Consider the following 24,537-nt stretch of genomic DNA (forward strand, 5'->3'; position numbering starts at 1 on the left):
AACAATGGGGAGCTGCTAAAGCTTTTCCTTGTTGCCTCCCCACTGCCAGACCCTTTTACTGACATATAGCTACACACTGCAGTGTGGACATACCTTGCTATCCACTGTGGCGTGTAGCTGTACATACTTTCTGTGCTGCTGAAAATGGTTTGCAGTGTAGACATAGCCATACCTGCGGACAGTGGGAATCTGTTCTGCTCTGGATCAATGAATGTAACTTTAATGGGTATTCTATTCATAGGCATCAAATGGAAAATAAACTCTATAATACTAACTACATTCTATCATGCTTGGTTACCAGTCTGTTGCTGTAGGTTTGTAATTAAGTTATTGAGACAATACAGAGGGCCAGACCCTCACCTGGTGCAATATCTTTGACATTTCAGTTTTCCTTAAAATCATTACCTTGGGTTTTTACGTCTTGCCTTTAGAGCTGGCGAGAGCTGGATACTCGCATCACAGACGCAGCTAATGAAGCCAAAGACAATGTTAAGTATCTCTACACTCTGGAAAAGTGCTGTGACCCGCTATACACCAGTGACCCAGTAAGTACAGCTTTTGACCCCCTGAACGAAAAGAGAAGATTCCATACAGCAACTGGACTGAGAAGCAAATTTCCAGTTCATGGTCTCCATTGACAATTTCAAAGCCATGTAAAATGAGGTTGCGTCCTCAGAATCACTGTATCTAATTCCAAGTTCTTAAAACAGGTATATGGTATACTGTGGCTGAGAAACAAGTTACTTGGTAGTTAGTGTTACATCTTCAAGGATACCAGGCCATATCTAACAAATGCTCTGGTTTCTGTGATGTCTAAGGGCATGCAACACAGACTCGTTTTTACTAATTTCAAAATACATTTTGGGAGTTTAGAGCTATGCCCAAGCTAGGCAGAGGAGGCTTATTTTTTCATTGGTTACTCGTTATAACATATCTAGGCAAAGACTATGACCCAGATTTTTAAAGATATTGAGGCATTGCAGCACTCAGCGTTGCAACACCTATCTGATTTAGGCACTTAGGAGATAAAATCCCGAGTGCCCTCAGTGGGATTCAGGCTTCTAAGTGCTTAAATGTGCCAAGAAGACCTGAAGAAGAGCTCTGTGTAAGCTCAAAAATTTTCTCTCATCAACAGAAATTGGACCAATAAAAGATATTACCTCACTTACCTTGTATCTCTGATATCCTGGGACCAACATGGCCATGACAACGCTGCATAGTTAAATCCGTGAAAGATTGTATAGGCAAGGCCCTAATTATTTGTCCTACTAGATTCCATTTTTCATCTCTGTCATCTAAGCCTGAATTGAAAGTTTTTTCCCCCTCAAAATAATCAGACAAATTAATTACAGTGGTGGTGCTATCATCTAGTGCAGTAAAGGGAATGCATCGTAGAAAAAAAGACTGTCAGATTAGAAAGGGGACACTTTATACCTACTCTGCATATTTGTAAATCATAGAAGGTACAAGGCAATGGTGAATTTTACTGAGAGACTTTTGGTGTTTCCTTTTAGGTCTCCATGGTAGATGCTATTCCAGGACTCATAAATGCAATAAAAATGATTCACAGCATCTCACGTTACTACAATACCTCTGAGAAGATAACCTCACTGTTTGTGAAGGTGAGTGCACACAACATACTTTCTTTGTATCAGTATCACTTTCTGTATAATACATCTAATTTACTTTTAATTAAAAAGATCTCATGGGGAGACTAACACACAAAGGCAACCTGGAACTGAAGTGAGATTACCTTTGTCTCAATATGTAGAGTTTTTTTTACTCTCCTTTGAAGGTAGACTACATTAAAATGCTGATCAAAATAATCTAGACTGAAGTCTTTCAAATGATGCAAATAACCATAACAAGTGATTTAAAACCCATTGCACTCTTTGGGGGAATCGTTGAAAAGCAATCTGGGCTAAACTCACTCTGACATATAACTCCATGGAAATCAGTGCTTATCTGCTTATGGCAACTGTGAATTTTGCATTCTGTATACAAATAGTTTTGCTAACTTAGCTCATTTCTTAACCATCACTCTTCATTCCTGCATGAAAATAGGAGTTCAATATGAGAATGCCTCTTATTTATTCCCTCCTACTGCAGTCATCTGGGACATAACTAGTTGTACTCGACTCACAAGGTGCAAAGGCCCTTTGGCACCTGAACCTAATTTGGCACATTTAAAGTTCTAGACTATCCCATCTCTTGCGTAGTGACTCGATCAGCAGCATTTTGGCTGGGGAATGGAATTGAGATTTCATGTGCTGTCGAGTAGTAGTGAGTGAATGGGAGACATGAAATGAAATGAAAACAAAGCATGTTAAATCTGATTTATTCATAAGTCTAGAAATTAATTTTATTCTTAGGTAACAAATCAGATGATAACAGCATGTAAAGCTTACATAACTAACAACAAGACTGCCACCATCTGGAATCAGCCTCAGGAGATAGTTATGGAAAAGCTGCAAGCAGCTACTAGACTTAAACAGGTAAGTTTAGAGCTCAGAATGCGTGGTCTCCGGACTGGATTCTCAGGGACTGAAGGGGTGGCGGAATGCTTCAGTATTCTATTCCTAAAGTCTTCTGCCCTGCAGGCAAAATACACCCACTGGTTGGCTGGTGCACTTAGCCATCATAGCCTCTTTGCAAGGATATGCCTGGAAACCCTCCCCCCCATAACCTGCATATTATCCCTGGATGTTCTATAACTTTGCCCCTTTAACTTTATGGGTTACCTGTTTTGTTATTTTTTGAAACATTTACTTTAATAAAAAACTTTAAATCTCCACCCCAATCATCCCTTGTTTGACCTTTGTATAGAAGTAGAGGTGGGGACATGTTCTCCCACACAGCCTGGGGGTTGACTCCCTCCCTTAATTCTTGGTGCATAAAGACTGTCTGACTGCTTCTTAATCAATTATGTAAAAGTTGTCAAGGCTTCTTGAGCCTTCTTTACCGCATACCCCTTCCTTGCACCTATTCTAATCTATTCTAGCCCTGAGGTTGCATGTGGCAGTATTTTCCTTTTTCATCATATTCTGAAAGTCCTGGGTACAGGACCTGCTTTAAAGTTTCTTTCCAAATACACTAAGTACTTTGAAGTCATTCAATACCAAGTGCTTTTCTCCAGAGAGAATCCCATAATTAATTTTACATAGATTCTTACAGTTTCAGCCTTAGTCCTGTTGGTATTTGTGGTGTGTTCTCTGTCTCTGTCTAATAGTGATTGATATTAAAGAATTCATTGCATACAGAAAAGTGAAAGACAGTTCTCTAGTAAAACAGTGGGCCAAATTATGATCTCACTTTTCCTGGGAAAAATCTGGTATAATTCCATTTCCTTTAATTGAATTTCAGCTCAGGATATAACCTGGGATAATTATAATCAGAATCTGGCCCCATATCTTCAATGGATAAAATTTCCAATCCTAAAATTGTATTACAAACTCCATATTTTCTTACCTAAATATACATTTCATTTGGGTGCTTAAATATGAGGTTAGCTTTAGGCACCCAGGCCAGAGCATGTTGGTCAGTATATCTAGAAAGAAAAATAAAAGCAAGAAGAAACATTCCTAAGCACCTAATTAGCTCTAGAAGAGGTTATGGGTATATGTTTGAAGTGCCTAAGTGACTTTTGAAATGGAATTTGGGCTCCTAAATCACCGGGCACTTAAAATTTTAGAGTAAAAATTTCAAGATAGACATTTTTGACACTCTTTGGGATTTTTCTTGACCTCTGATTTCCTCCAAAAAGGTGGTAGCTATGTGGCAAAGGGTGGGTGCTTAGAGTGAATACATGGCAACCTAATAACTTGGAGGAGCTGTTGGACTTAGCCAGAGCACACTCTAGAGATTTGCATCCTACCTATAGTCTAAGGTAGGGATTTTTCAAAAAAGCCTATTGGAATTTGGCAACCAACTCTTTTGAGCCCTTTTAAAAAAAATCCAGCCTTTAATATCTAAATTAAATATTTTTCATTTGCATATTCAATTAATATTAATAAATAACATAAAATAAAATATTAATATTTTCATATTACATATTTTAGGGATTAATTTTTAAAAAGAGTGTTGAGTTACACACACTTAAGTCTAGGTCTGCACTTGGATTAAAGATGGAATATTGCATATTAGGAAGCACTGATTTGGAATTAAAATCAGATTCATGAATGTAGGAATAGATTATGAACCCCTTATTGTCAGGGGCAAGCAAGCAATCTTGGCCATGATTTTCAAAAGTGACTAGTAATTCTGGGTGCTGAACTTAAAACACCATAAAGGGGGTGTTATTTTAGGAAGTTCTCAGCATCTACTCTTAGAAATGATTTCAAGTATTACAGGTTCAACATCCAGAATCACTAAGCACTTGTGAAAATCGTGGCTCTGTAGTAGTCCTTAAGACTAGAGTAATTGTATGTGACATTAATGGGGCTACCTGTGAGAGAAACTATGTGCCCGAGATATTAAATTGTTCACAGTCTGACACTTGACAGAATAGTTTTTTTAACCTGATTATAGTAAGGTTTGGCGCAATCCACACAAGCCAGAATAAATGTCTGAATTGCAGCAAAGCTGCACTCTAACTTATGCAGTGGTTTACTCTAGGAAGTGATTTGGGAAAACTGAAGACATTGTTACTTAGCAGAACTATTTGGTTTGTACTTAGTCGTGTCTGCCCTTAGTGATAAACCTTGCTCTAACTACTGCACAATGAAGGAAAAGTGAACTGAGTTCTTTTCTTACATGTTAATTAAATGCCCACTTTTGAATTCATTTGTGTAGTGCCATTGAAGGCAATAAGGTTGTTTCGATGTAGTGAAGGATGAGATAAGTAAACTGGATATGCAAATACTAAGACATAGTGAATGTGGAACCCCATGATGCAATTTTTCATCCCAACTTTTCAAAGAACTGCACTACAGACTCATTGTAGTGTAGTCAGGTGATTACTTGATCAAATGTGCCCTGCCACCCCCAGTTGATGACAGATGGTGATAACAGGCTGTCTGGATAGTTCTATTCTAGATTATGAAAATGAAATATTTATGATGTCTGTCACATTTGTTCAATTTTGTTGTTTCAAAGGAGTATCAAAATTGTTTTCACAAGACAAAAGAAAAACTAGAACAAAACCCAGCTGAAAGACAGTTTGATTTTAGTGAGATGTATATCTTTGGAAAATTTGAAACGTTTCATCGACGTCTAGTTAAAATTATACATATCTTCAATACCATTACAACTTACTCAGTTCTGCAAGAGTCAAAGATTGAAGGATTGGAAGTTATGGCAACAAAATATCAGGTATGCACCAAGCAAATCTTGTCCTCTCATGTCATTAGGCAGAGTGGGAATTAAAACAACAAATGCAGATGACAGACTATGGAAGAATTTAAAAAATACGCTATACTAATCTTACTGGGTACTAGAGCGTTATCAAAGATGTGCATTGTTGAATCTACTTGAGCACACAAGGCTTTTATAGTCAATATAATTGCTGTCAAATAAGGATTTTTCATCAAAGGTTTAAAGGGAGGGATAAATGCGTAAAGAAGGAAGGGGACTATAAGCAAGAAAGGTTGCAGTGAAATAGGCAAAATATGCAAAACATGAATAAATGCAAGAAGTTAGGGCAGAGATACATGGATTTCTTATTTCCTTTCCTCACTGTTCCTTTCACAGTCAAGTGCACAATGTCATGACTCTATCAGTATAAAAATGAAATTTCTGGTGTTGAACATTGTGATGGGAGGTCACCTATTTAGGTTGTTTAGTGCTGATGTTTCAATGCTACAGCTGTGCCTTAAGATGAGTTGCCAGTAAAGAATTGTCTTGATAATGGTCTTAGGGTAAAACTCCATGGTCACACGCAAGAGCCATTGGACCTCTGAAGCCTCATGTTAAGAGCTTTAAGCAGGTCCTCTGTTCGGGGGGGGGAATCCATGCTTCATTCTGAAATAATATATATCATATTAAGCTGTTGATGGTAAAAATCAGAGGCCAACGAAAAAAAGACCTGAAGGTCATCAGAGGCCACGCTGCTCTTGTGTGGTAGCAGCCTTATTTAAACTACTGAATTATGTGGCAGCGTCACAGGTACCCATTGTCTTGTGATTAGCTGAAACAATAAATAAAGGTTTCTGGAGTCCTTTTGCCACTTGAATATACCAGTGTGAATACACACGCTCTTTCATCACTTAGTTTCCATCTTTATTTTACTTTGTTCATGGAAGAAGTCATTATAACAAGGAACAAATCAGTGTTTAGATTAAAATGTCTTCACAATGGTGAATCCATCTATGCCAATGAAAATATAGGGCTGGACTTAAATAATAAGTGGAGCATGATAAGCAGCTAGCCTGCTTAACTGTAGCTGATCAGCAGGAGCAAACACAATTTTAGCAGTATTATTGGAGACTGGTATTGGGGAGGCCAATTAACTTATACCTGCATTTGTGCAGACCACAGCAATGCAGGAACAGTTGGCAGGTAACGAATGTCAGGGCTGCTCATGCGGTGGAACGTGGTTCTGAATATTTCTTTTTTCCTCCAGAATCCGTAGATTAAAGGCAGGGAGAATACTATTAGTGGTGTGTTTTTGTTAGATATGTAACATTAATTTTTGTTCCCATTGTCTGATGTACTACTACTTTGCACCAGAGCATATTGTATTGAATTGTTGCACAGTAGTGTGAAAGAAAATTATTTATGGGTAACAAATATTTTTAAATGAGAAAATCAGTAGGATTTGAATTTTCTATCAGTTTCTACATTAAAACTGCTACAGTAGATGGGAATGATTTAAAGTGCAACACGTTGTAATTTTTTTCTAATCTGTCACTCACATTGTTTATGCAGTTAAAAATTGGAGATTTTAATATCTGTAGTAGAAAGCACAGAACACAACCTTGTAAACCCAACAGATGAACATGACAGGTTGCTTGATAAGACAACTGTATTCTGATATTTTGTTTTTCTTCCAAAAATTGTTTAGAGCATTGTTGCCACCATGAAGAAAAAGGAGTACGATTTCTTAGATCACCGAAAGAATGATTTTGACCAGGACTATGAAGAGTTTTGCAAACAGACCAATGACCTTCATGTAGGTTGCATAATTAAGTGCTTAGTGAATATTTTGGGGCTAGGTTTACTCTTGCTAATCAATTGGAATCCCAAAAGGGGAAAGTGTCCCTTGGAGGCAATATCAACTTGTGTAGGCATGCTCTGATTTAATGAATGGAGCCCTTGGAATGCTTTTGCTCATGGATTTTGCTCATTTCTGTTTAGAATGAATGATAATTCTAATACCACTCCAATATCACATAGGAAGTATTAATTCACGAAGGCTCTATCTATCCTGAGATCAATATAGCCTTTGGGAATGTGTAATCCTTAAGACCGTTTATAGGGGCTATACATTGCACTTAACTGTCTACCAGTAAAACCAGCCTTGTCCATAAAGGCCAACATGCACACATGCTACACCAGTGCAGGGAATAGCAGAGGATGCTCTGTCTTATATAACTGAAGCACCTCCCCTCCCACTTCACCTTAAAGAGAAGTTCCTATTCCTAATCCCCAAATGCAGGGCTCTTGGGGGGGGCTGTATAACACAAACCAACTGCACACACGCTAAGTCCCCTTCTAACCACGGGCCCCATGTAAAGTTGTGGGGAGAACTAGATTGCTGTACTGAGCCAAAGTCCATGTAAGAGCTTGATTTGGCTGCCTTGGAGAAGGGAAGCATTTCCTCCGATTATAGTTGTTGACGTGGTTGAACAGCTGAGAAGACGAGCTTCTGTGGCGTCTAGCTACAGAGGGAACTGAAGAAGTAGATTGCTTTTATGCTTTTTCCTTTCCACGCAACATCCAAACTAGGGTAACTGCAGCCGTTTTCAGGTAAGTAGTCTGTATTCGTGTACAGTATATGATAAATACATTGACAAGTTATGCTTGGTATATTCAATATGTGCACTCCATTGAGCTTTCCTCTGTATAACCTTTTTCCTTCTCCAGAATCAGTTAAAGACCTTTATGGACATCACCTTTGAAAAGATTCCAACCACTGAAAGAGCTCTGAGTATGCTAAAGAAATTTGAAAGGTAAAGGTATACTTATATCTAGTATGCTCTAGAGCAGCGTATCAGTTCTCTGTATGTTAGGTCAAATAAAACCTCTTTTGACACAGAAAATATGAAGCAATTGGCTATAAAATGCTTTTGTTCTTGTTGGACATAAATTGATACTAGAGTAATCATTTTAAGTATGTCTCTTCCCCAATTCTAATAAATAGGAAGGATCTACTCTAGATTGCTTAAAAGAAAAGCATAACTCTTCAGAAAGTCTGCATAAGTTGAATATATTTCTGGGCAGTTGCATGGCCACCACATTTGTAAGATCATCTGAACTTACTGACCTTAGCTGACAGTGTAAACTTTAAGGATAATGATTCTTGAATAACTTATTTTTAGGGTCAAACATATTTAACTGCTACATATTAATTTATGTCTTGATGTTCTTTTGTTTTTTCCAGTGCATTGATTATAGACAATAGAAAGAAAAATCACTCAATTTTGTTTGTTGTTCTAGATCCCTAATGTAGTATCCAAAGTCTATTTATTTTTATCTGTCTTTAAGATTGAAATACACTACAGGAACTTCTTGTTGTAATGGCTATCTGCATGTGGGCTAAAGGTCCTCCTTGGATATTGAAATCTATCTATCATCATCATATATTAAGATGCAGCATGCTCAGTGTCCCATTACCATGGATAGCTGTGGTATCAATAGCTGAAGATGGGCTAGCAGCACTGCTTTCAATCATTAGAAGTGAGAGAAACAGGGGCAGGCTCAGTCTGTACCATCACAGTTCTTCTGCCCTATATAACCATGTTCCTGTATTTCATGCTATTGGTGGGTTGCATTACTATTTGTTGAAAACCATATGAGCTTACACATGAAGTTAGTACTAGTGAGATTCCCTTTATATGGTGATAGAGGGATATTTCTAGGCTTATTTAGAAACACTTTGTTACACTGTCTAAACTTGACTTAGGTTCTGGTTGTGGGCATGTATTTTGGAAGGTGTTGCTGAATATCAGGCTGTTAATGCATTTGTCCTCTCAGAGAGCATACTGAAGTATGTAAAAATGGTTGTACATTCAAACTCAAAACCAGAAGAGCCTTTTAAGCACTGAAGTCTTGGGGTAACTTTTTCAATGATCATCCTTGTTTTTGTTATCAGATTAGAAATCCCCAATCTTTGCATTGATGAAAGATACCAGAAAATCCTTCAGAACTATGGTCATGACATTGAGATGGTCTCTAAACTGTACACAAAGCAGAAAAATGACCCTCCTTTGGCTCGTAACCTGCCTCCCATAGCTGGTAAGATCTTGTGGGCACGCCAACTGTTCCACAGGATCCAGGAACCAATGGACCTTTTCCAACAGCATCCCACAGTTCTGCAGACAGGAGATGCCAAGCGCATAGTCCGCAACTACAACAAAGTGGCAAAAGTCCTCTTGGAATTTGAGGTTATTTATCACAGGGGATGGCTTCAACAGGTAAAACAGTTCACTTGCTGCTGTGACTGTGAAAGCTGAATTATTCTTAGCATGTTTTCTGCTATATTAATGCCTAGGGACCAATGGTGTTAGGTGCTGCATAAACATGGGATAAGTGGATTACCATGGTGTAAGAAGTCCCTAATTGGCAGAGGACTGGTATAGCTAGCTGTTACACCTTCTCCTGCAGCTCCCAGCACTGGGGTAAAAATTGGGTGGTAGAGGGGCATGACCAGAGTGTTACTGTGCTTTGGCTTCTGTCCAGTAGCAGTTGGCCCCTTGGGGATCATGCTCAACAGCTGAAATTTAGAGCACTTCCTATGCTTCTTTAAAGTGTTATGGGATGGGGCTGGCATAGAACTTAAGACAACAATCAAAGCTCTGTAACAGGCTCCTTTGCAGGCCCTCTCACTCTGCTTTGTCCCACAAATTGGTTGCAGAAGAGAATCTGACCAACTTTCCTGTTGAAGTGCCTGTCTCAAAATGAAATATATCCATAGTTCAGACAGCATACCACACACCACAGGCACATTCCATGCTTACTGTTCATAGCAGCATTAGGAGGCTGGTGGCATTACTGTGCTGGCAGATCATATTTGTTTGAAACCATAGAGGGTGGATGGATATGGACTAGACTGCCAACTTGTTTGAGAGCAAGGCTGAGCTCCTTCTTTGCTGCTGTAGGAGCACTGTCGATAAGAAAAATTTCCTACATGCGCTCTTCTCAGTACACCCACTCCAGAAGGTGTGATTTACCTCTGTAGAAATAGGGATTTGATGGACACTTAGAAATATTCACTGCTCTTTAATGATGGCTGAATGACTTACCGTGTTTCAAGCTGTTGGTAAAATATGACCTGTTGCAAAGCTTTAGAGATATGGGTGAGGGGGAGAGGGAGGGGAGAGGGAGAGAGACTTGCATTTACCATTTCATCCTACCATGAGAGCTCCAGAGTTGGTTTCTGTACCTGGTCTCCAGATGACCTGTCTAGTAGTTATTGGGAACATAACTTGCTCCTCATCTGTGCTGCTGACAACTCCTTGCATAGACCCCTTTGGCCATTCCAGAGGATAGTCACCAATCAGATCTTTCTTGGCTCTAATTTTTGCTAAAAGAGTGTTACCTTATACATCTCCCTCTTTCTACAGCAGGATTGTTACTTCCAATCTCTCTTGTAATCTTGTCAGTCTAGTTCTGTTCAATGTGCATTGGTGATGAAGGAGTTCGGACATTAAAAAGAAGCTTGCAGCAATACTGGGCTTGTGTGCTTAAGTTAATACAGGAAGGGAAGAAGCATAAGGGATACCTCATAGAGAAGTGTTAAAAACTTGAGTGAAAAACATCTAATAAATGCAAGAGGAAAAGGATTACACCACCCAAGCTATGATGGAGGGGATAATAAATCTCTTAACTGAAATGTGGGCCTTCCAGAATATCTTTGTGGGAAAGTTGTGCTGCCTTCTTTGTATAATGAACTTTATGGAACAATAACATCTTGAGTGATTTACAGTCATATTAGCTGAATAATTATAAACGAACTCACAAGATGTGATATGACTTGACAGTTTACTGAGAGCATGAATTATTGCATTTGTGTTCACTGTGTCATTGCATTGAATTTGTGACATGATCTGAGCAGCCTCTACAGTTAGGCGTGTTTTGGTACTTGAAATATGGTGAAAAACTCTGCGACATATCTGATCGGAAAGTAAAATAGTGTACCCAAAATGGAATAAATCACATGGCAGAGTATTGCTCAGGCAGCCTTTATATACAACTTTTGAATTGATAATGGTGATCAAGGGGGAGATAATAATGAGGAATGGACATATAACAACATAGTTATGGCTGAAAAATAGCAACAGCAGCAGGTAGTTCACGTTGGGATTATTTCCCATAGAAGGCAAGAAGCCATGTTCCACTTACCCCCAAATAACTCATACAGATTTGTCATTTTATCAAATTCTATTAAATTTATAAGCATCTACACAATAATAGGGTTATAAATAATAGCCAGCATGGATTTATCAAGAACAAATGATGCCAAACCAACCTAATTTCCTTTTTTGACATGGTTACTGGCCTAGTGGATAGGGGGCAAGCAGAAGACATGATGTATCTTGATTTCAGTAAGGCTTCTGACACAGTTGCACATGACATTCTCATAAACTAAGGAAATATGGCCTAGATGACATTATTATTATGTGTAAATGCTACTGGTTGAAAAACTACTGTAAAAGAAGTTGTCAGTGGTTTGCTGTCAAACTGGGAGGATTCATTTAGTGGGGTATTGCAAGGGTGTGTCCAGAGTTGGGTGCTATTCAATATTTTGTGACATGGATAATGGAAATGGAATGGAGAGTATGCTTATAAAATCTGCAGATGAGACCAAGCCGGAAAGGGTTGCAACCACTTTGGAGGACAGGATTAGAATTCAAAAGGACCTTGACAAATTGGAAAATTGGTCTGAAATCAACAGTAAGGGTAGTTAAGCACTGGAATAGGCTTCAAAGAGAGGTGGTGGAATTCTTTTCACTGGAGGTTTTTAAGAACAGGTTGGACAAACACCTGTCAGGGATGACCTAGGAATACTCGATCCTACATCAGTGCAGGAGGCTGTACTATGTGATCTCTCAGGGTCCCTTTTAGCCCTACATTTCTATGGTCGTGGGATGCCCTTTGTTCTATTTGTGACACTACTTCCTTCATAGCTCCAGTTTGTGTTGCTGCCTTAATATTCATGTTTGTGACCTGTCTGATTGATTTATGTGGAATAAAGAGTCCCAAAGAGCTAAAGGTGTTAATATAACCGAGGTATGGTTGAAAGTTGCCATTCTTCAACAAAAAAAACCTTCGAAAACAGACTTCAGCAAGAAACTGCAGAGCTGGAACTCATATGCAAATTTGACACAATCAGACTGTGTCTGAATAGGGACCTGGAATGGTTATCTCATTACATGAAGTAATTGTCACTGTTTACACATTCTCACCTTCTAATCAATGGTTGTATATATACCTGATCTACCCTAACTGAACTGACTTTGTTAGCGCTTGCCCTCCCCATTATGTTTCTTACCCTTGTATGTACATATATACCTCTTATCTGTGAGTTCCACTTCATGCATCTGAGGAAGTGGATTGCAGCCCACGAAAGCTTATGCCCACAGAAATTTGTTAGTCTTTAAGGTGCTACAAGGCTCTTGTTGTTTTTGCTGTATACAGACTAACACGGCTACCCCTCTGGAAGTTTAAACTAGGTTTGCAGTTTAGTAGACCGAGACCTTAGCCCGCTTGTTACCACAGCAAATGCACATTAAAATCTTTAAAACCTTTTATTAAAGATACAGAAAAGAAGTGAAGGGAATGGGGAAGGGGGGAGATTAAATATTTGAAATATAAAGTATTAAAAAAGGCTCTTATTTTAACAGCACTTTTTCTTTCCCCTTTTTACTTGGAGACTTTTTGGAAGGAAAACCTCTCTTGTTTGACAGTTTTTTAGATGGTATTAAAGCTAATATCAGCTGTCCTTTTGGGGGAAAAGAAGTTAGTTGAGATGGGCAGGAGCTGTTATTGCTGCTGCTAAAATTGGATTCCATGTCCTAAAAGACAAACTCACACCAAAAGGAAAGAGACAAGAATAGCAAAGCTAGAAAAGCTAGAAAATACAGCCTCCGACTTTTACTTGTTGACTTGTACTTCTAACTTTACTGTTACTTTACTGTTTTGTTAACTACTTAGAGTCCTGGCAATCTTGTACCAATGTCAGGCTGTTTAGGGCACTGCTTTTAGCTGTACAGGCTCACAGCAGTGTTACAAAATATACAGGCCAGCCAGCTAAGCCAAACCTTCATTAAACAGAAGGCAAGAGGAAAGAGATAGGAAAAAAAAGAAATATGGTAAGAAAGGAAAAAAAGGGGCATGGGAGATAAAGCCTAACAACCCAGGTGGTGGTCGGGATTCAGCTGTAGCTGGTATAGGTGACGATGTCATCTGGGTCCCCTTTTATATTTTTGCCCAGCTTGGTCAGGACACTTTTTCGGATCAGGATGATGAAGGATGGGGTCTCAGGAGACAGTAGCGGTGACAGCCATGATGGTACTAGTAACTGAGTATTTTCCCCTAAAGGCTTTTTAAAAAAATGATCCCAAAAAGGAGTGATGGGTAGAATAGCCAATTTTCTTAATATTTTGTTACCAATTAGTTCTAATTTCTGACACACCAGTTTTGGTTTATAAATTTTTGGTCCTCAACTTTTTTTGTTCACCAAGCATGATTTTAGCAGTCCTTAAGTGGTATTAGTAAAAACCCTTGTTTAAATTAATTTAGTCTTTTGGGTTTCTTTTCCTGTTTTTAAACAATTTTATATAACAGGTTATTGTGACAATTCATGCATCATTACTCACTTTTTACAGGTGAGCTGACAATTAGGGTGAACGCGTAGGCCCAATTCAGGCCCAAAATTCAGACATAAATATAGGTAAACTTGATTATTTCTTTTAAACCTTTTACAAAGTCCTGCTATAACTGAGAGTCACCAAATACACACTGTAATGTGAATAACTGTTAAAACAGGGTCTGGTATACCCTATAAAGTACTGAAAAATACTGGAAGGGGGAAACTACTGTCCAAATACAGAAGACTTCTGAAGACATTGTACATGACCCTATTCTTATTTGGCCAGTCCAAAGAGGAATTTGTTAGCCTCCAGATTGTGCATCAACCTCTAAATAAATAAAGGTAAAATACCAGGTGCTCTAACTTGGCAAAAGGTCCATTTGATCTGGACTTTCAATTTAACTTGATGAACCCCTTCCATAGCTCAGTAATCTACTGAAAAGTATCTGTTCCCCACTTTCAGATCATGAAAAGTTACTCAGCTTGGCAGGAAGACAGTTTTTAACTCTAATCTACATTGTGGTGGTGATAAGCTTCTATTCAGACTGTATCAGATGTATTTGTTTAAGTTTTCACTGACGCTTTTGTAATTCAGGTTTAGGTTTATATTTGTATCCAAATTTAGAGCATACTATTGACTTGGTTCAACCAAATGTGATTCTTTGGCAAGACTTTGTCTTCTTTCCTGCAGATTGAAGTAACAAAAACAGGACTTCAGGCATCTCTGTTGGTGAAGGCTCCAGAGACAGGAGAATTATTTGTGAATTTTGACCCTCAGATATTGACTTTAATTCGGGAAACAGAGTGCATGGCTCACATGCACCTCGAAATCCCGCCCTTTGCGATTGCTCTACAGCAAAAGCAAGACTCATACAAGAAGAATTTAAATCAATTGCAGGTATGTTTATTTTATTCATTTGAATCTACACAGAACTATTGAAAGCGCCAAAAATTTCATAAAAGATAAAAAATGTATAGATTGAAAATGAACAAATTCAGACTATTGTGTATCAGGAAAATGATTAAGGTGGGAAAAGAACTTGACATTTCATCTCCATCTTTTTCATGCAATTTTTTGGATGTTACTATGACTTTGTTCTTAAACATAACCTCTAGGGGGCATGGCAGTGTGGAAGGAAGACACTGAGGTAAGATAACCCTATTTCTGACTTGTATGACTTCAGGCAAAACAGTTGACCTTTTTCGGACACAATTGTGGGTCAGCTTTGAGCACAATCTGTGGCTGGGTACAGCAATAAGGCATGCCAACCCAGCAGTTATCTCTAGAATTATTGTGCCTTGGACAGGCATAAAGACACCAGTAATTGGGTGGTACAACTGCTGCACCAACATTATGTATGGTATAGTTTTAGGTCTGCTCTGCTAGAAGACGCAGCGAAAAGATGGATCCTTGGCTTCTCCCCTTGTCTCTTCATTTCTCTTTGGGAAATTAGCTGATACCAACAGTGATACAAGCCAGCAACAATCATTAGGCTCAAAAGCATTTGATCAAGGATGGAAGATGGCTGGTGGGGAAATCTCTTGATTTTACTGCAAGCTCTTTGGTCAGAGACTCTTTCTTTCTGGATATATCTACAGTGCAATAAAAGACAATGCCACAGCTGCAGCTGACCTGGATCAGCTGACTCGGGCTCACAGGGCTGGCGGGGCTGAGGAGGGGGGGAAGAGGGTGAGGGTTTCAGAGACCAGGCTCCAGGCTGAGCCCCAGTGTCTACACTGCTATTTTTAGCCCTGCAGCCCAAGCCTGGGCTTTGACACTCAGTGCCATGGGGTTTTTATTGCAGTGTAGACATACCCTTTCTGTATAGAATCTAATCTAATAGGGCTCCAATCCTAACTGGGGTCTTTGAGTGCTACTGCAATACAAATATATAATATAAGCTCTTTGAACTCATCCCCTTCAGCTCACCCCCATCTTGTTGCTCCATTTCTTCATATGTAAAAGGGAATAATAATTTTTCTGATATGGGCACGGTAATGATTGCTTGATGCTTTTGCAGTACATTGAAGCTGTTAAATATTTCATACTATGAAAAAATTTTAAAAAATATTCTGAAACTTTATGGTTGGGTTGTGAGAGCCAGTTGTCACTAGGGCGTAAGGAGGGGTCTCAGAAAAAAAGCCTGTCTTAATAAACCAGACTGTTTTTATCTGCATCATTCTTCTAGAGATCCATTGGTTTGGCTCAGAGCTGGGAGGGTCAAAGCTGACTTTTAGACCATGCTAATAGACTGGGTTTCAGGAGAGGAAGGCACCTGGAAGCAAGTCAGGGAAAAGCTTCATTGTCTTACTATACTGATTTCAAAGAATGATGCAGAGAGGCTTTGGTCCACTTTAAGAAAGAGCCTGGCAAGTCTGTTGAGATGTCCGTATAATAAAATAGAGGAAAGGAGGCCTGAGTCTCTCAATTCTTGATAAGTCATTCTGGGAAACAGGAGAAGTCAGGTCTGGATAATGCAGTATCCACTTTCTTGCAAACAGAGCTTGAGGAAGTCATGTTTGCAAGGCTGAGAAGGACGCATTGGCCAGTAAAACCTGTGGAAAGTACAGGATGAGGCCTGCAGATGGGCTTCTACTTAAAACTTTTGACTTAATAGAAGAAACTCAAACAGATTAGGTCACTTATCAATTTAAACAACTGGTTTGGACTTATCCGGTAAACACCCTGATTTGTAATACCATTTCTATCTTTGTCCTTCTTTATATATACATTTCAATGGTGGGCAGATGCATCCTGTCATGCCATTGTGGATGGTAAAATCACACAGTAGTGAAGCAAGTATATTTCAAATTAAATGTTTGTAGCCTCTGGATACTTTTATATCAGATTTCCAGGTATATTCATAGATTTGTTAAAAACATATCCTGCTAACTCCTTTTAAACTTTAAAACGGCATTACCAATTGTCAGAATATCTTCATATGATGTCTTTTGACTGGGTGGTTAAAAAATGGCATTTCTTTAAAAAATTAGAAGTATTTTCTTAGGGTCTCAGAAATATTAAAAATTCTGACCACTACTGTATTTGTATTATCTCTTAGGTCCCATGAAAAGGTATTGCAGAAAAAAGATTTTACCACCAATATCAGATCCATATGTAGACTTGAACCCCCTACACCCAAATTAAACCTCCTTACAATTTACCAATTTTTTTTTTTAGCATTTAATGTCCAAACTACTTAATACAGCAAACACTGATTTTTCAGAAAGACTCCAGGGGTAATCCTGCCAATTACAGTCTGGTATACCTAACTTCAATACCAGGCATGTTGGTTGAAACTATGGTAAAGTACAGAATTGTCAGACACATAAATGATTAACACAATATTTCAGGGAAACATCAACATGGCTTTTGTAAAGGGAAATCATGCCTCACCAATCTATTAGAATTCTTTGAGAGTGTCTAAAAGCATGTGCACAAGGGTGATCCAGTGGATATAGTGTACTTGGACTTTCAGATAGCTTTTGACAGGTTTCTCACCAAAGGCTCTTAAGCAAAGTAAGGAGTCATGGGATAAGAGGGAAGGTCCTCTCATGTATCAGTAACTGGATAAAAGATAGGAAACAAAGGATAGGCATAAATGGTCAGTTTTCACAATGGAGAAAGGTAAATAGTGGGTCCCCTGAGGATGTGTACTAGGATCTGTGCTGTTCAACATATTCATAAATGATCTAGAAAAGGGCGTGAACAGTGAGGTGGCAAAGTTTGCATATGATACAAAATTATTCAAGATAAGTCCAAAGCTGACAGCGAAGAGTTACGTAGGGATCTCACAAAACTGGATGACTGGGCAACAAAATGGCAGATAAAATTCAATGTTGATAAATGCCAAATAATGCACATTGGAAAACATAATGCCAATTATAAATACAAAATGATGGGGTCTAAATCAGCTGTTACCACTCAAGAGATATTAGTCATTGTGAGTAGTTCTCTGAAGACATCTGCTCATTGTGCAGCAGCAGTCAAAAAAGTTACAGAATGTTAGGAATCATTAGGAAAGGGATAGATAATAAGATAGAAAATATGTCACTATATAAATCCATGGTAGAACCACATCATGAATACTGCTTGCTGTTCTGGTCACCCAATATAAAAAAAGATATATTAGAATGGGAAAAAATACAGAGAAGAGCAACAGAATGATTAGGGATATGGAACGGCTCCCATACAAGAAGAGATTAAGAAGATTGGGACTTTTCAGGTTAGAAAAGAGCTGACTGATGGGAGGATATGATAGAGGTCTATAAAATCATGAATTGTGTGGAGAAAGTGAATAGGGAAGTGTTATTTACCCCTTCACATAACACAAGAACCACGGTCATCCAAAGAAATTAAGAGGCAGCAGATTTAAAGGAAGGAAGTACTTCTTCACACAACACACAGTCAACCTGTGGAACTTGTTGCTAGTGTATGTTGTGAAGGCCAAAAGTATAACTGGGTTCAATAAAGCACTAGGTAAGTTCATGGAGGATAGGTCCATCAATGGCTATTAGCCAAGATGAGCAGAGATGCAACCCCATGCTCTGGGTGTCCCTAAACCTCTGACTGCCAAAAGCTGGGATTGGATGACATGTCAAAATTGTCCCGATCTGTTGATTCCCTCTGGAACTTCTGACACTGGCCACTTCTGGAAGACAGGATACAGGGTTAGATGGACTATTGGTCTGACCCAGTATAGCCATTTATATGTTCACGTGAAACTGTTCCTCTGCATTAGAATGCTGCACCCATCCATGCTTGGCTGCAGCATCTTAGCCTGAGACCAAAACTGGAAAAAGCAACCTTAAATTTTGGGTGCCCAGTCTGAGTCATCTATGAACTAATATTTCACAGGTGTGGCTCCACCTGCAACTATGGTTGCTTTATGTTAGTTTGTCGATCCTAATTCACCTGTGGAAAAAATTAGGCTTTGGGTGCCCATCTTGACCCTCCTAAAGTTCAATGATGCCTTTTAGAACTTATCCCTAGATGGGGTTCTTGGTTCTGAGAACTGGATCTATATTCAATCATTGTACTAAGTGGCACTATAGTACTGGAAGTGCTGTCTACTAGATTAAATTAAGAGGCCCTAATCAATGTGTTGAAGATAACATTTTGTTTTCAGCAAGGATAAGTATGTTAATTTTATTATCCTAGCCAAATTCCAATTATGATTAGACAGCCACCCTGAAGTCCCATTGAGGCTTCATTTGAGTTAATTCTTCTCTCCTCTTTGTGTTTAATATGTTGTGCAATAATGGTTGTGCATTTCAGTTGTCAGGTGTTCATGGTATTTCTCTAGGAAACTTTAGGATTCTTAAGGATGAGTAGTGTCATTAAAAATATAGTGTTAAAGCCAATGTGAAAACAATTAAGTGATTCATTGTTACAAAAATGCATTTGATAAAATGGAGAATAATAAAAAAACTGACTTTGCATGAAGATAATGTAACTAGATGCAAATACCATCATAACAAAAGATTTGCATTGTGAATGTTAATTAGTGTTATTACCCTCCATTTATTTCAGATGATGCTGGCAGAATATAAAAGAGTTAAATCAAAAATACAAACACCCATTGATCAACTAATGGCTCCTCACTTAGCTATTGTAGATGAGGCTATCCAGCCTGGTTTAACTTCACTAAACTGGACCTCCTTGAACATTGAGAGATATGTAAATAATAATTTTGGTAAACTAGGTAAGCATGCTAGTAATGAATCAGCATTCTTCCACTAAATTCTGAGTTGTTTGTTCTAGTCCAGGTATACTGTCCAATGTTAAGTGCAACATTAATTTTTATTATAGAAATTATACTTATGTGTAAATTAGAACACCAAAATTCTCATCCATAGTGTATTGTAATGCTTACTCACCCCATGGGAGCCAAATTCTGAACTGCCTTAAATTCAGATCAATCTCACTGACTTCCCTGGGATCCTATTGGGGCTGCATGGGGCATACACGTACATACTGCTGCCATGTGTACTTATCTTTAGCATGCCAATACTGGAAGAAAATAAGAGGGAAAGGGGGAAATTCTATCAAACTTCACCATTGTGATATTCTCCCCCACTTCCCCAGCAGCTCCCATGTATCAATCTTTAACTTGCCTGGGCCTTTCTGTTCCTTTATGTGAAGATCCTTTTATGTTGCCTCTGAACATCTTATCTTGCCAAGTTAGCATTTTTTTCTAAAACTCGTGTAAATCCAGTAATACATAAGCTGCTATCCAGGGCTCCCATTCTTCTTTTGCATTTTTAGCATGTGCTGTTCTACTGGTACAAGCAAAAGTAAACTCAACAGGTCCCACAAAACTAACCAAAAAAACCCCAAAAATCCCAACTGGAAAGAGAATTCATAAACATAACCCTTGAAGTCATTAACACTTAAAATGAAAGAAAAATAGATGTAATCTAATACGATCAGTCCAGATATATTAGCATGTTGAGGACAAAAGCATGAGAAAGGATTTAGGTGGGGCTTTATGACAACTACCATCTCCTCCGTTTGACTCTCTTATGGATTTTTTTTTTTGGTTTGGTCTTCTTTTGCTTAAAAAGCTGAGCTCGAGCTGCTGCTTGATCGAGTGAATGATCTGGTAGAATTTCGTATTGATGCTGTTCTACAAGAAATGAGCAGTGTGCTTCTCTGTGAACTGCCAGAAGATGAACCACTTACCTGTGAGGAATTTCTCCAAATGACTAAGGTTATGAGACTTACTTTTCTAAAAATATGTTTAGTTACTCTACAGTGAAATATGTTCTTGCTGAGTTAGTGTGACATGCATTTCGTTAGACATGAGTACTACACTAATGATTAAAATTACTTAAGTAATTTGATAATGGGAATGACCAGAAATGTCCCAATTTTCTGAAGATAACTTGATATGCTTAAAATACACAAATGTACGAAATGCAAGATGTTTGTTATGAGGTGTCTTGTTGAGCTTCCAGTGATAAAAATGCTAGTCTAATACTCCTTTTCTTGTTTTATACCAATTAACTTAATTTGAAGAATCCTCCACTCACCCTTTTTCCTCTGATCCTGTCTTAGAGTTTTCCCACTTGTCATGATATGGTACCTTTGAATCTTCTTTGAACCAAGAAGTGCCAGAGGTACCTGTGAACAGGCTTTGTGCTGACCAGAGGAGTCAGCTCTCAGCTGTCCTGGAGAGCAATACAGTGGAGATGGTTGGGAATTTCCAGCATTTTTTAAATATTCATTGCCTCCTGAGCTGGTGGGGGTAGAGGAGCCATTGTACAGGCAAACCCTATCACTCTGACACTGCAAAAGAGTAGCTCTGTGGAGAGTCCATGGAAAAACTTCATTCTCCACAGCAGGGTATGAGTTAACCCAATCATATTCAAGTTTTTAGTTTTCACATGTAATAGGCAAATAAAACCAAGAATTGCTTGTTAAATCACAGTGAATTCTAGAATGAGGTCTTAGAATTACTTGTAGAATTTAAAATTGCAAACAAAGAACAAATTAATTTTTAACTTATGTTCCATGGGCTTTTGGTTCCAGGGTTTCTCTTAAATCAATTAACCAAATTGTTTAACTGGTCTCACTGAGCTATTGCTTATATCCTTAAGTAGTCTCAGTGGCATCATATGACTACTTATGGGAGTGTTAGCATAATCAGATTTCCATGATTCTTAAAGCAGTAAGACACAGCAAGCAGTGCATTTCTAGGCAATTGTGCAATATAATTCCAGTGAAAGACACTATGAGAAGTGCAGTGTTTTACCAGAATGCTCTCCCTTAAGTGTAGTTTGGATGTAATTTATTGGTGGGGGGAAGGTAGTTTAAAGATCACAATGCATGCAGTGGTCAGTGATACAGAGGTAATGGACATCCACAGTATTTTGGGTACAACTACAACTTGGATTTAGACAGCTAGAAATAATGGGAAAACAGTTAGATAAGAAAATGTCTAGGACTGGATTAAGATTTGGAGTGCTGCTGTTACAACCCTAAAATTGGGATTCTAGTTAGGTACATTGATGCAAATATAGGTGTAGTAGTGAAAACAGTCCTGAATGAATAACTTCTAAACAGAAGCAGGTGGCATAGTAACGACGTGTCTAAATTCAAAGTTGAACCACTTAACTGTACCAATATTGTTAGTGATACAACTCAGTGTTGTGGACGAAGTTGAATTTGGCAAAGGTGCATTACACTATTCAAGTTGACCCCATCAGGGAAAGAGAATAAGCTTTGCTTTTATACTGTGATATAACTGCATCCACACTAGGGGTTGTGCTGGCATAATTTACTGGGTCAACAAAAAGTCACAGCCTTAATTTAACAGTTACACTGGTACAAAAATGTGTATAGACCAAGCCTAAGTCAAAACTGGAAGCGTTTTTGATCATTGGAAGCATAGCATATTACATGTATTAGAATTTCTGAATTAACTAAAAAGTGCTAAATGCAGAATCTTTCCAGTTATTTATTATATTGAACTAGAATGCATGGTTGTGCGAAACTTCTCAGTGGAATTTGAGGAGGAGCCAAGGGCCTCCAGTGCATCCAGAAAGGAGACCCTCAGCCTTATTATGACACTCTACTGACAACGGGGGTGGGTGGGACACTTCATAAGTGCAGTCAAATTCAGGTACCTATAGCAGAGAAGACAAACTTTCTTGGAAGATGTCTTGATCCTTTAGACATCTGACTTGAGATTAGAAAATCAGAATGGAAAAACATCTCGTTGGAAATTATTGAAGCAATCTATCTTGTGTACTGCTTCAGTACTCCTGCAAAAGTGCACCCACTCTTGATCATAGGACTAAAATCAGAGGCTGAATTGAAACTTCCTAAAATAATTTCACTCTGTAAAATAACATAACTTTTATTAAAAGTCAATTTTTTTTGTCAGTCAGTTAAACTTGTAATAAGTCTTTTCAGTTTCTCAATTTTACGTTTTGGGGCTCTTTCTCATTTTTTCCCCATGGGAAATTAATAGAAGTGAAAAAGTTGGAACTTCCCCATGTTTCTCAATTTAAAATTAAACTTTCCATTTTTGACACTTTTGATCAGCCCTAATTAAATTACAACAAGAATAGAAGTGTAACTACTCTATATTAATATTTTGTCCCCTTTCCATACTTTCTGTTAGCTATTTCATTTCCATCGCTGTTGCTCTAAAAAGGTTTTGGTGTCCCTCCTGCCAATCTTAACCAGTATTTCCCTTGTGACTTGATGAAAATATAAAATAGAATTGATTAATACTCCATCTGGTGTGGCTAACTGATTCAAAATTGAAGAGGGTTTTTTTTTTTTTTAATTTATTTATTTTTAAAACAAAACAAATTTGCTGATAGAGATGTGACCATCTGGATTATGCAGCTTTTACCCTTTCTCTGTAGCATTCCGTATAAAAACTTAACAGTTTGGCAGTGCTAAGTCTGAGCAAAGTCATGTGACTCATTAAACTAATCAAAATGACCTTGAAAAACACTATTGTTGAAAAAGCCTGATCATGCCAGACTTGGTATTGCTAACCCAGTCATTCACGGTCTTGGATCAGGCATCTTCCTAAAAATCAAAATATTTTAAAACTAAACTGTGGATTTCTAGGTGCCTTCTGATTTTTTTTTTTTTGCGCTTCTGAATTCAGAAGCTGAAAAAGTGTTTTTTTGATAAGACCTGAGATTCTCATGCAGTACCGGATGCCAGAAATTGGAGCTTTAAGAAAAACAAATATAAAAATAGTAATGATGAGATTGCTTCAGTTTGAAACACTGCACACTTGATACCTTATTCCATGGCTAGTCTTATTGATGGCATTGGGATACCTCATAGGATAATTTACCACTCAAAATCGTTTGTTCCAGTAAAGCCTAAAAAAATTCAGACTCAACAATATTTGATGTATTTATTGACAGGAATTCTGTGTTAGAGGTGCGCAGACTTTGCATTTGAAAAGCTCCTTGGTGGAAGAAGCAGCCAATGAGCTGATAAATATGTTACTGGACACAGAGGTGCAATCCAAAGGAGAAGATGAGAAGTCACTTCTGCTTCCAGTCACTGATGAAATGAGTGAGGCAAATGAAAGTGCAGGTAAGCGGTAACATTTCAAAAGCAGTTTTATTTGCTTCATACTTAATTTGTCCTTACATGTAGTTAAAATATTCTGGTGGCCTGGAGGGCTCATAGTTAATGTGGAACCAAGAGCCTTTCATATCTACAGGTTGCAGGTGTGAATCTAGTTTATTGTGACTGAAAGGTGATACGTCACCTTGCGGCTGCTTTCCATATATGAAGTAGGCTAGTGACATCAATCCAACTCTCACAGCCAAGTGTCCATGTCACATAAACTACCAGTGATAGGCATTATTTGGCAAACACATTTCATAGAGAGAGGACAAAGTTTGGCTGGATAAGCGGAAAGATATATCTTCACATTCCCAGAGGAAATTCCCCTAAATCTGGGTTGAGTATACAATTTAGTCTTCACGTCACTGTAAACTGCAGACCGATTTACCCCTGGACAAGACATTATGGGCATCCACCCCTCTTGCACTTCTTTATGAAGATGGTATTTAAAATTGTT

At 38.3% G+C, this 24,537-nt stretch overlaps 1 protein-coding gene across 1 annotated transcript in view; it reads left to right on the plus strand.

The window, feature by feature from the left end:
- The window catches only part of DNAH5 (dynein axonemal heavy chain 5), a 186,850-nt gene that overhangs the window by 13,476 nt on the left and 148,837 nt on the right, over positions 1-24,537 (plus strand). Inside the window, exons 7-17 of the mRNA XM_067570022.1 lie at positions 432-545; positions 1,515-1,622; positions 2,373-2,495; positions 5,095-5,310; positions 7,001-7,108; positions 8,023-8,108; positions 9,251-9,572; positions 14,661-14,867; positions 19,503-19,674; positions 20,537-20,682; positions 23,870-23,991. Coding sequence (XP_067426123.1) covers positions 432-545; positions 1,515-1,622; positions 2,373-2,495; positions 5,095-5,310; positions 7,001-7,108; positions 8,023-8,108; positions 9,251-9,572; positions 14,661-14,867; positions 19,503-19,674; positions 20,537-20,682; positions 23,870-23,991 — 1,724 coding nt within the window. The remainder of the gene's footprint in view (positions 1-431; positions 546-1,514; positions 1,623-2,372; positions 2,496-5,094; positions 5,311-7,000; positions 7,109-8,022; positions 8,109-9,250; positions 9,573-14,660; positions 14,868-19,502; positions 19,675-20,536; positions 20,683-23,869; positions 23,992-24,537) is intronic.

The sequence above is a fragment of the Emydura macquarii genome, unplaced genomic scaffold (assembly GCF_026122565.2).
Source record: "Emydura macquarii macquarii isolate MOO-44397 ecotype Brisbane River unplaced genomic scaffold, CSIRO-AGI_Emac_v2 contig_320, whole genome shotgun sequence".
NCBI classification, from domain to species: Eukaryota; Metazoa; Chordata; order Testudines; family Chelidae; genus Emydura; species Emydura macquarii.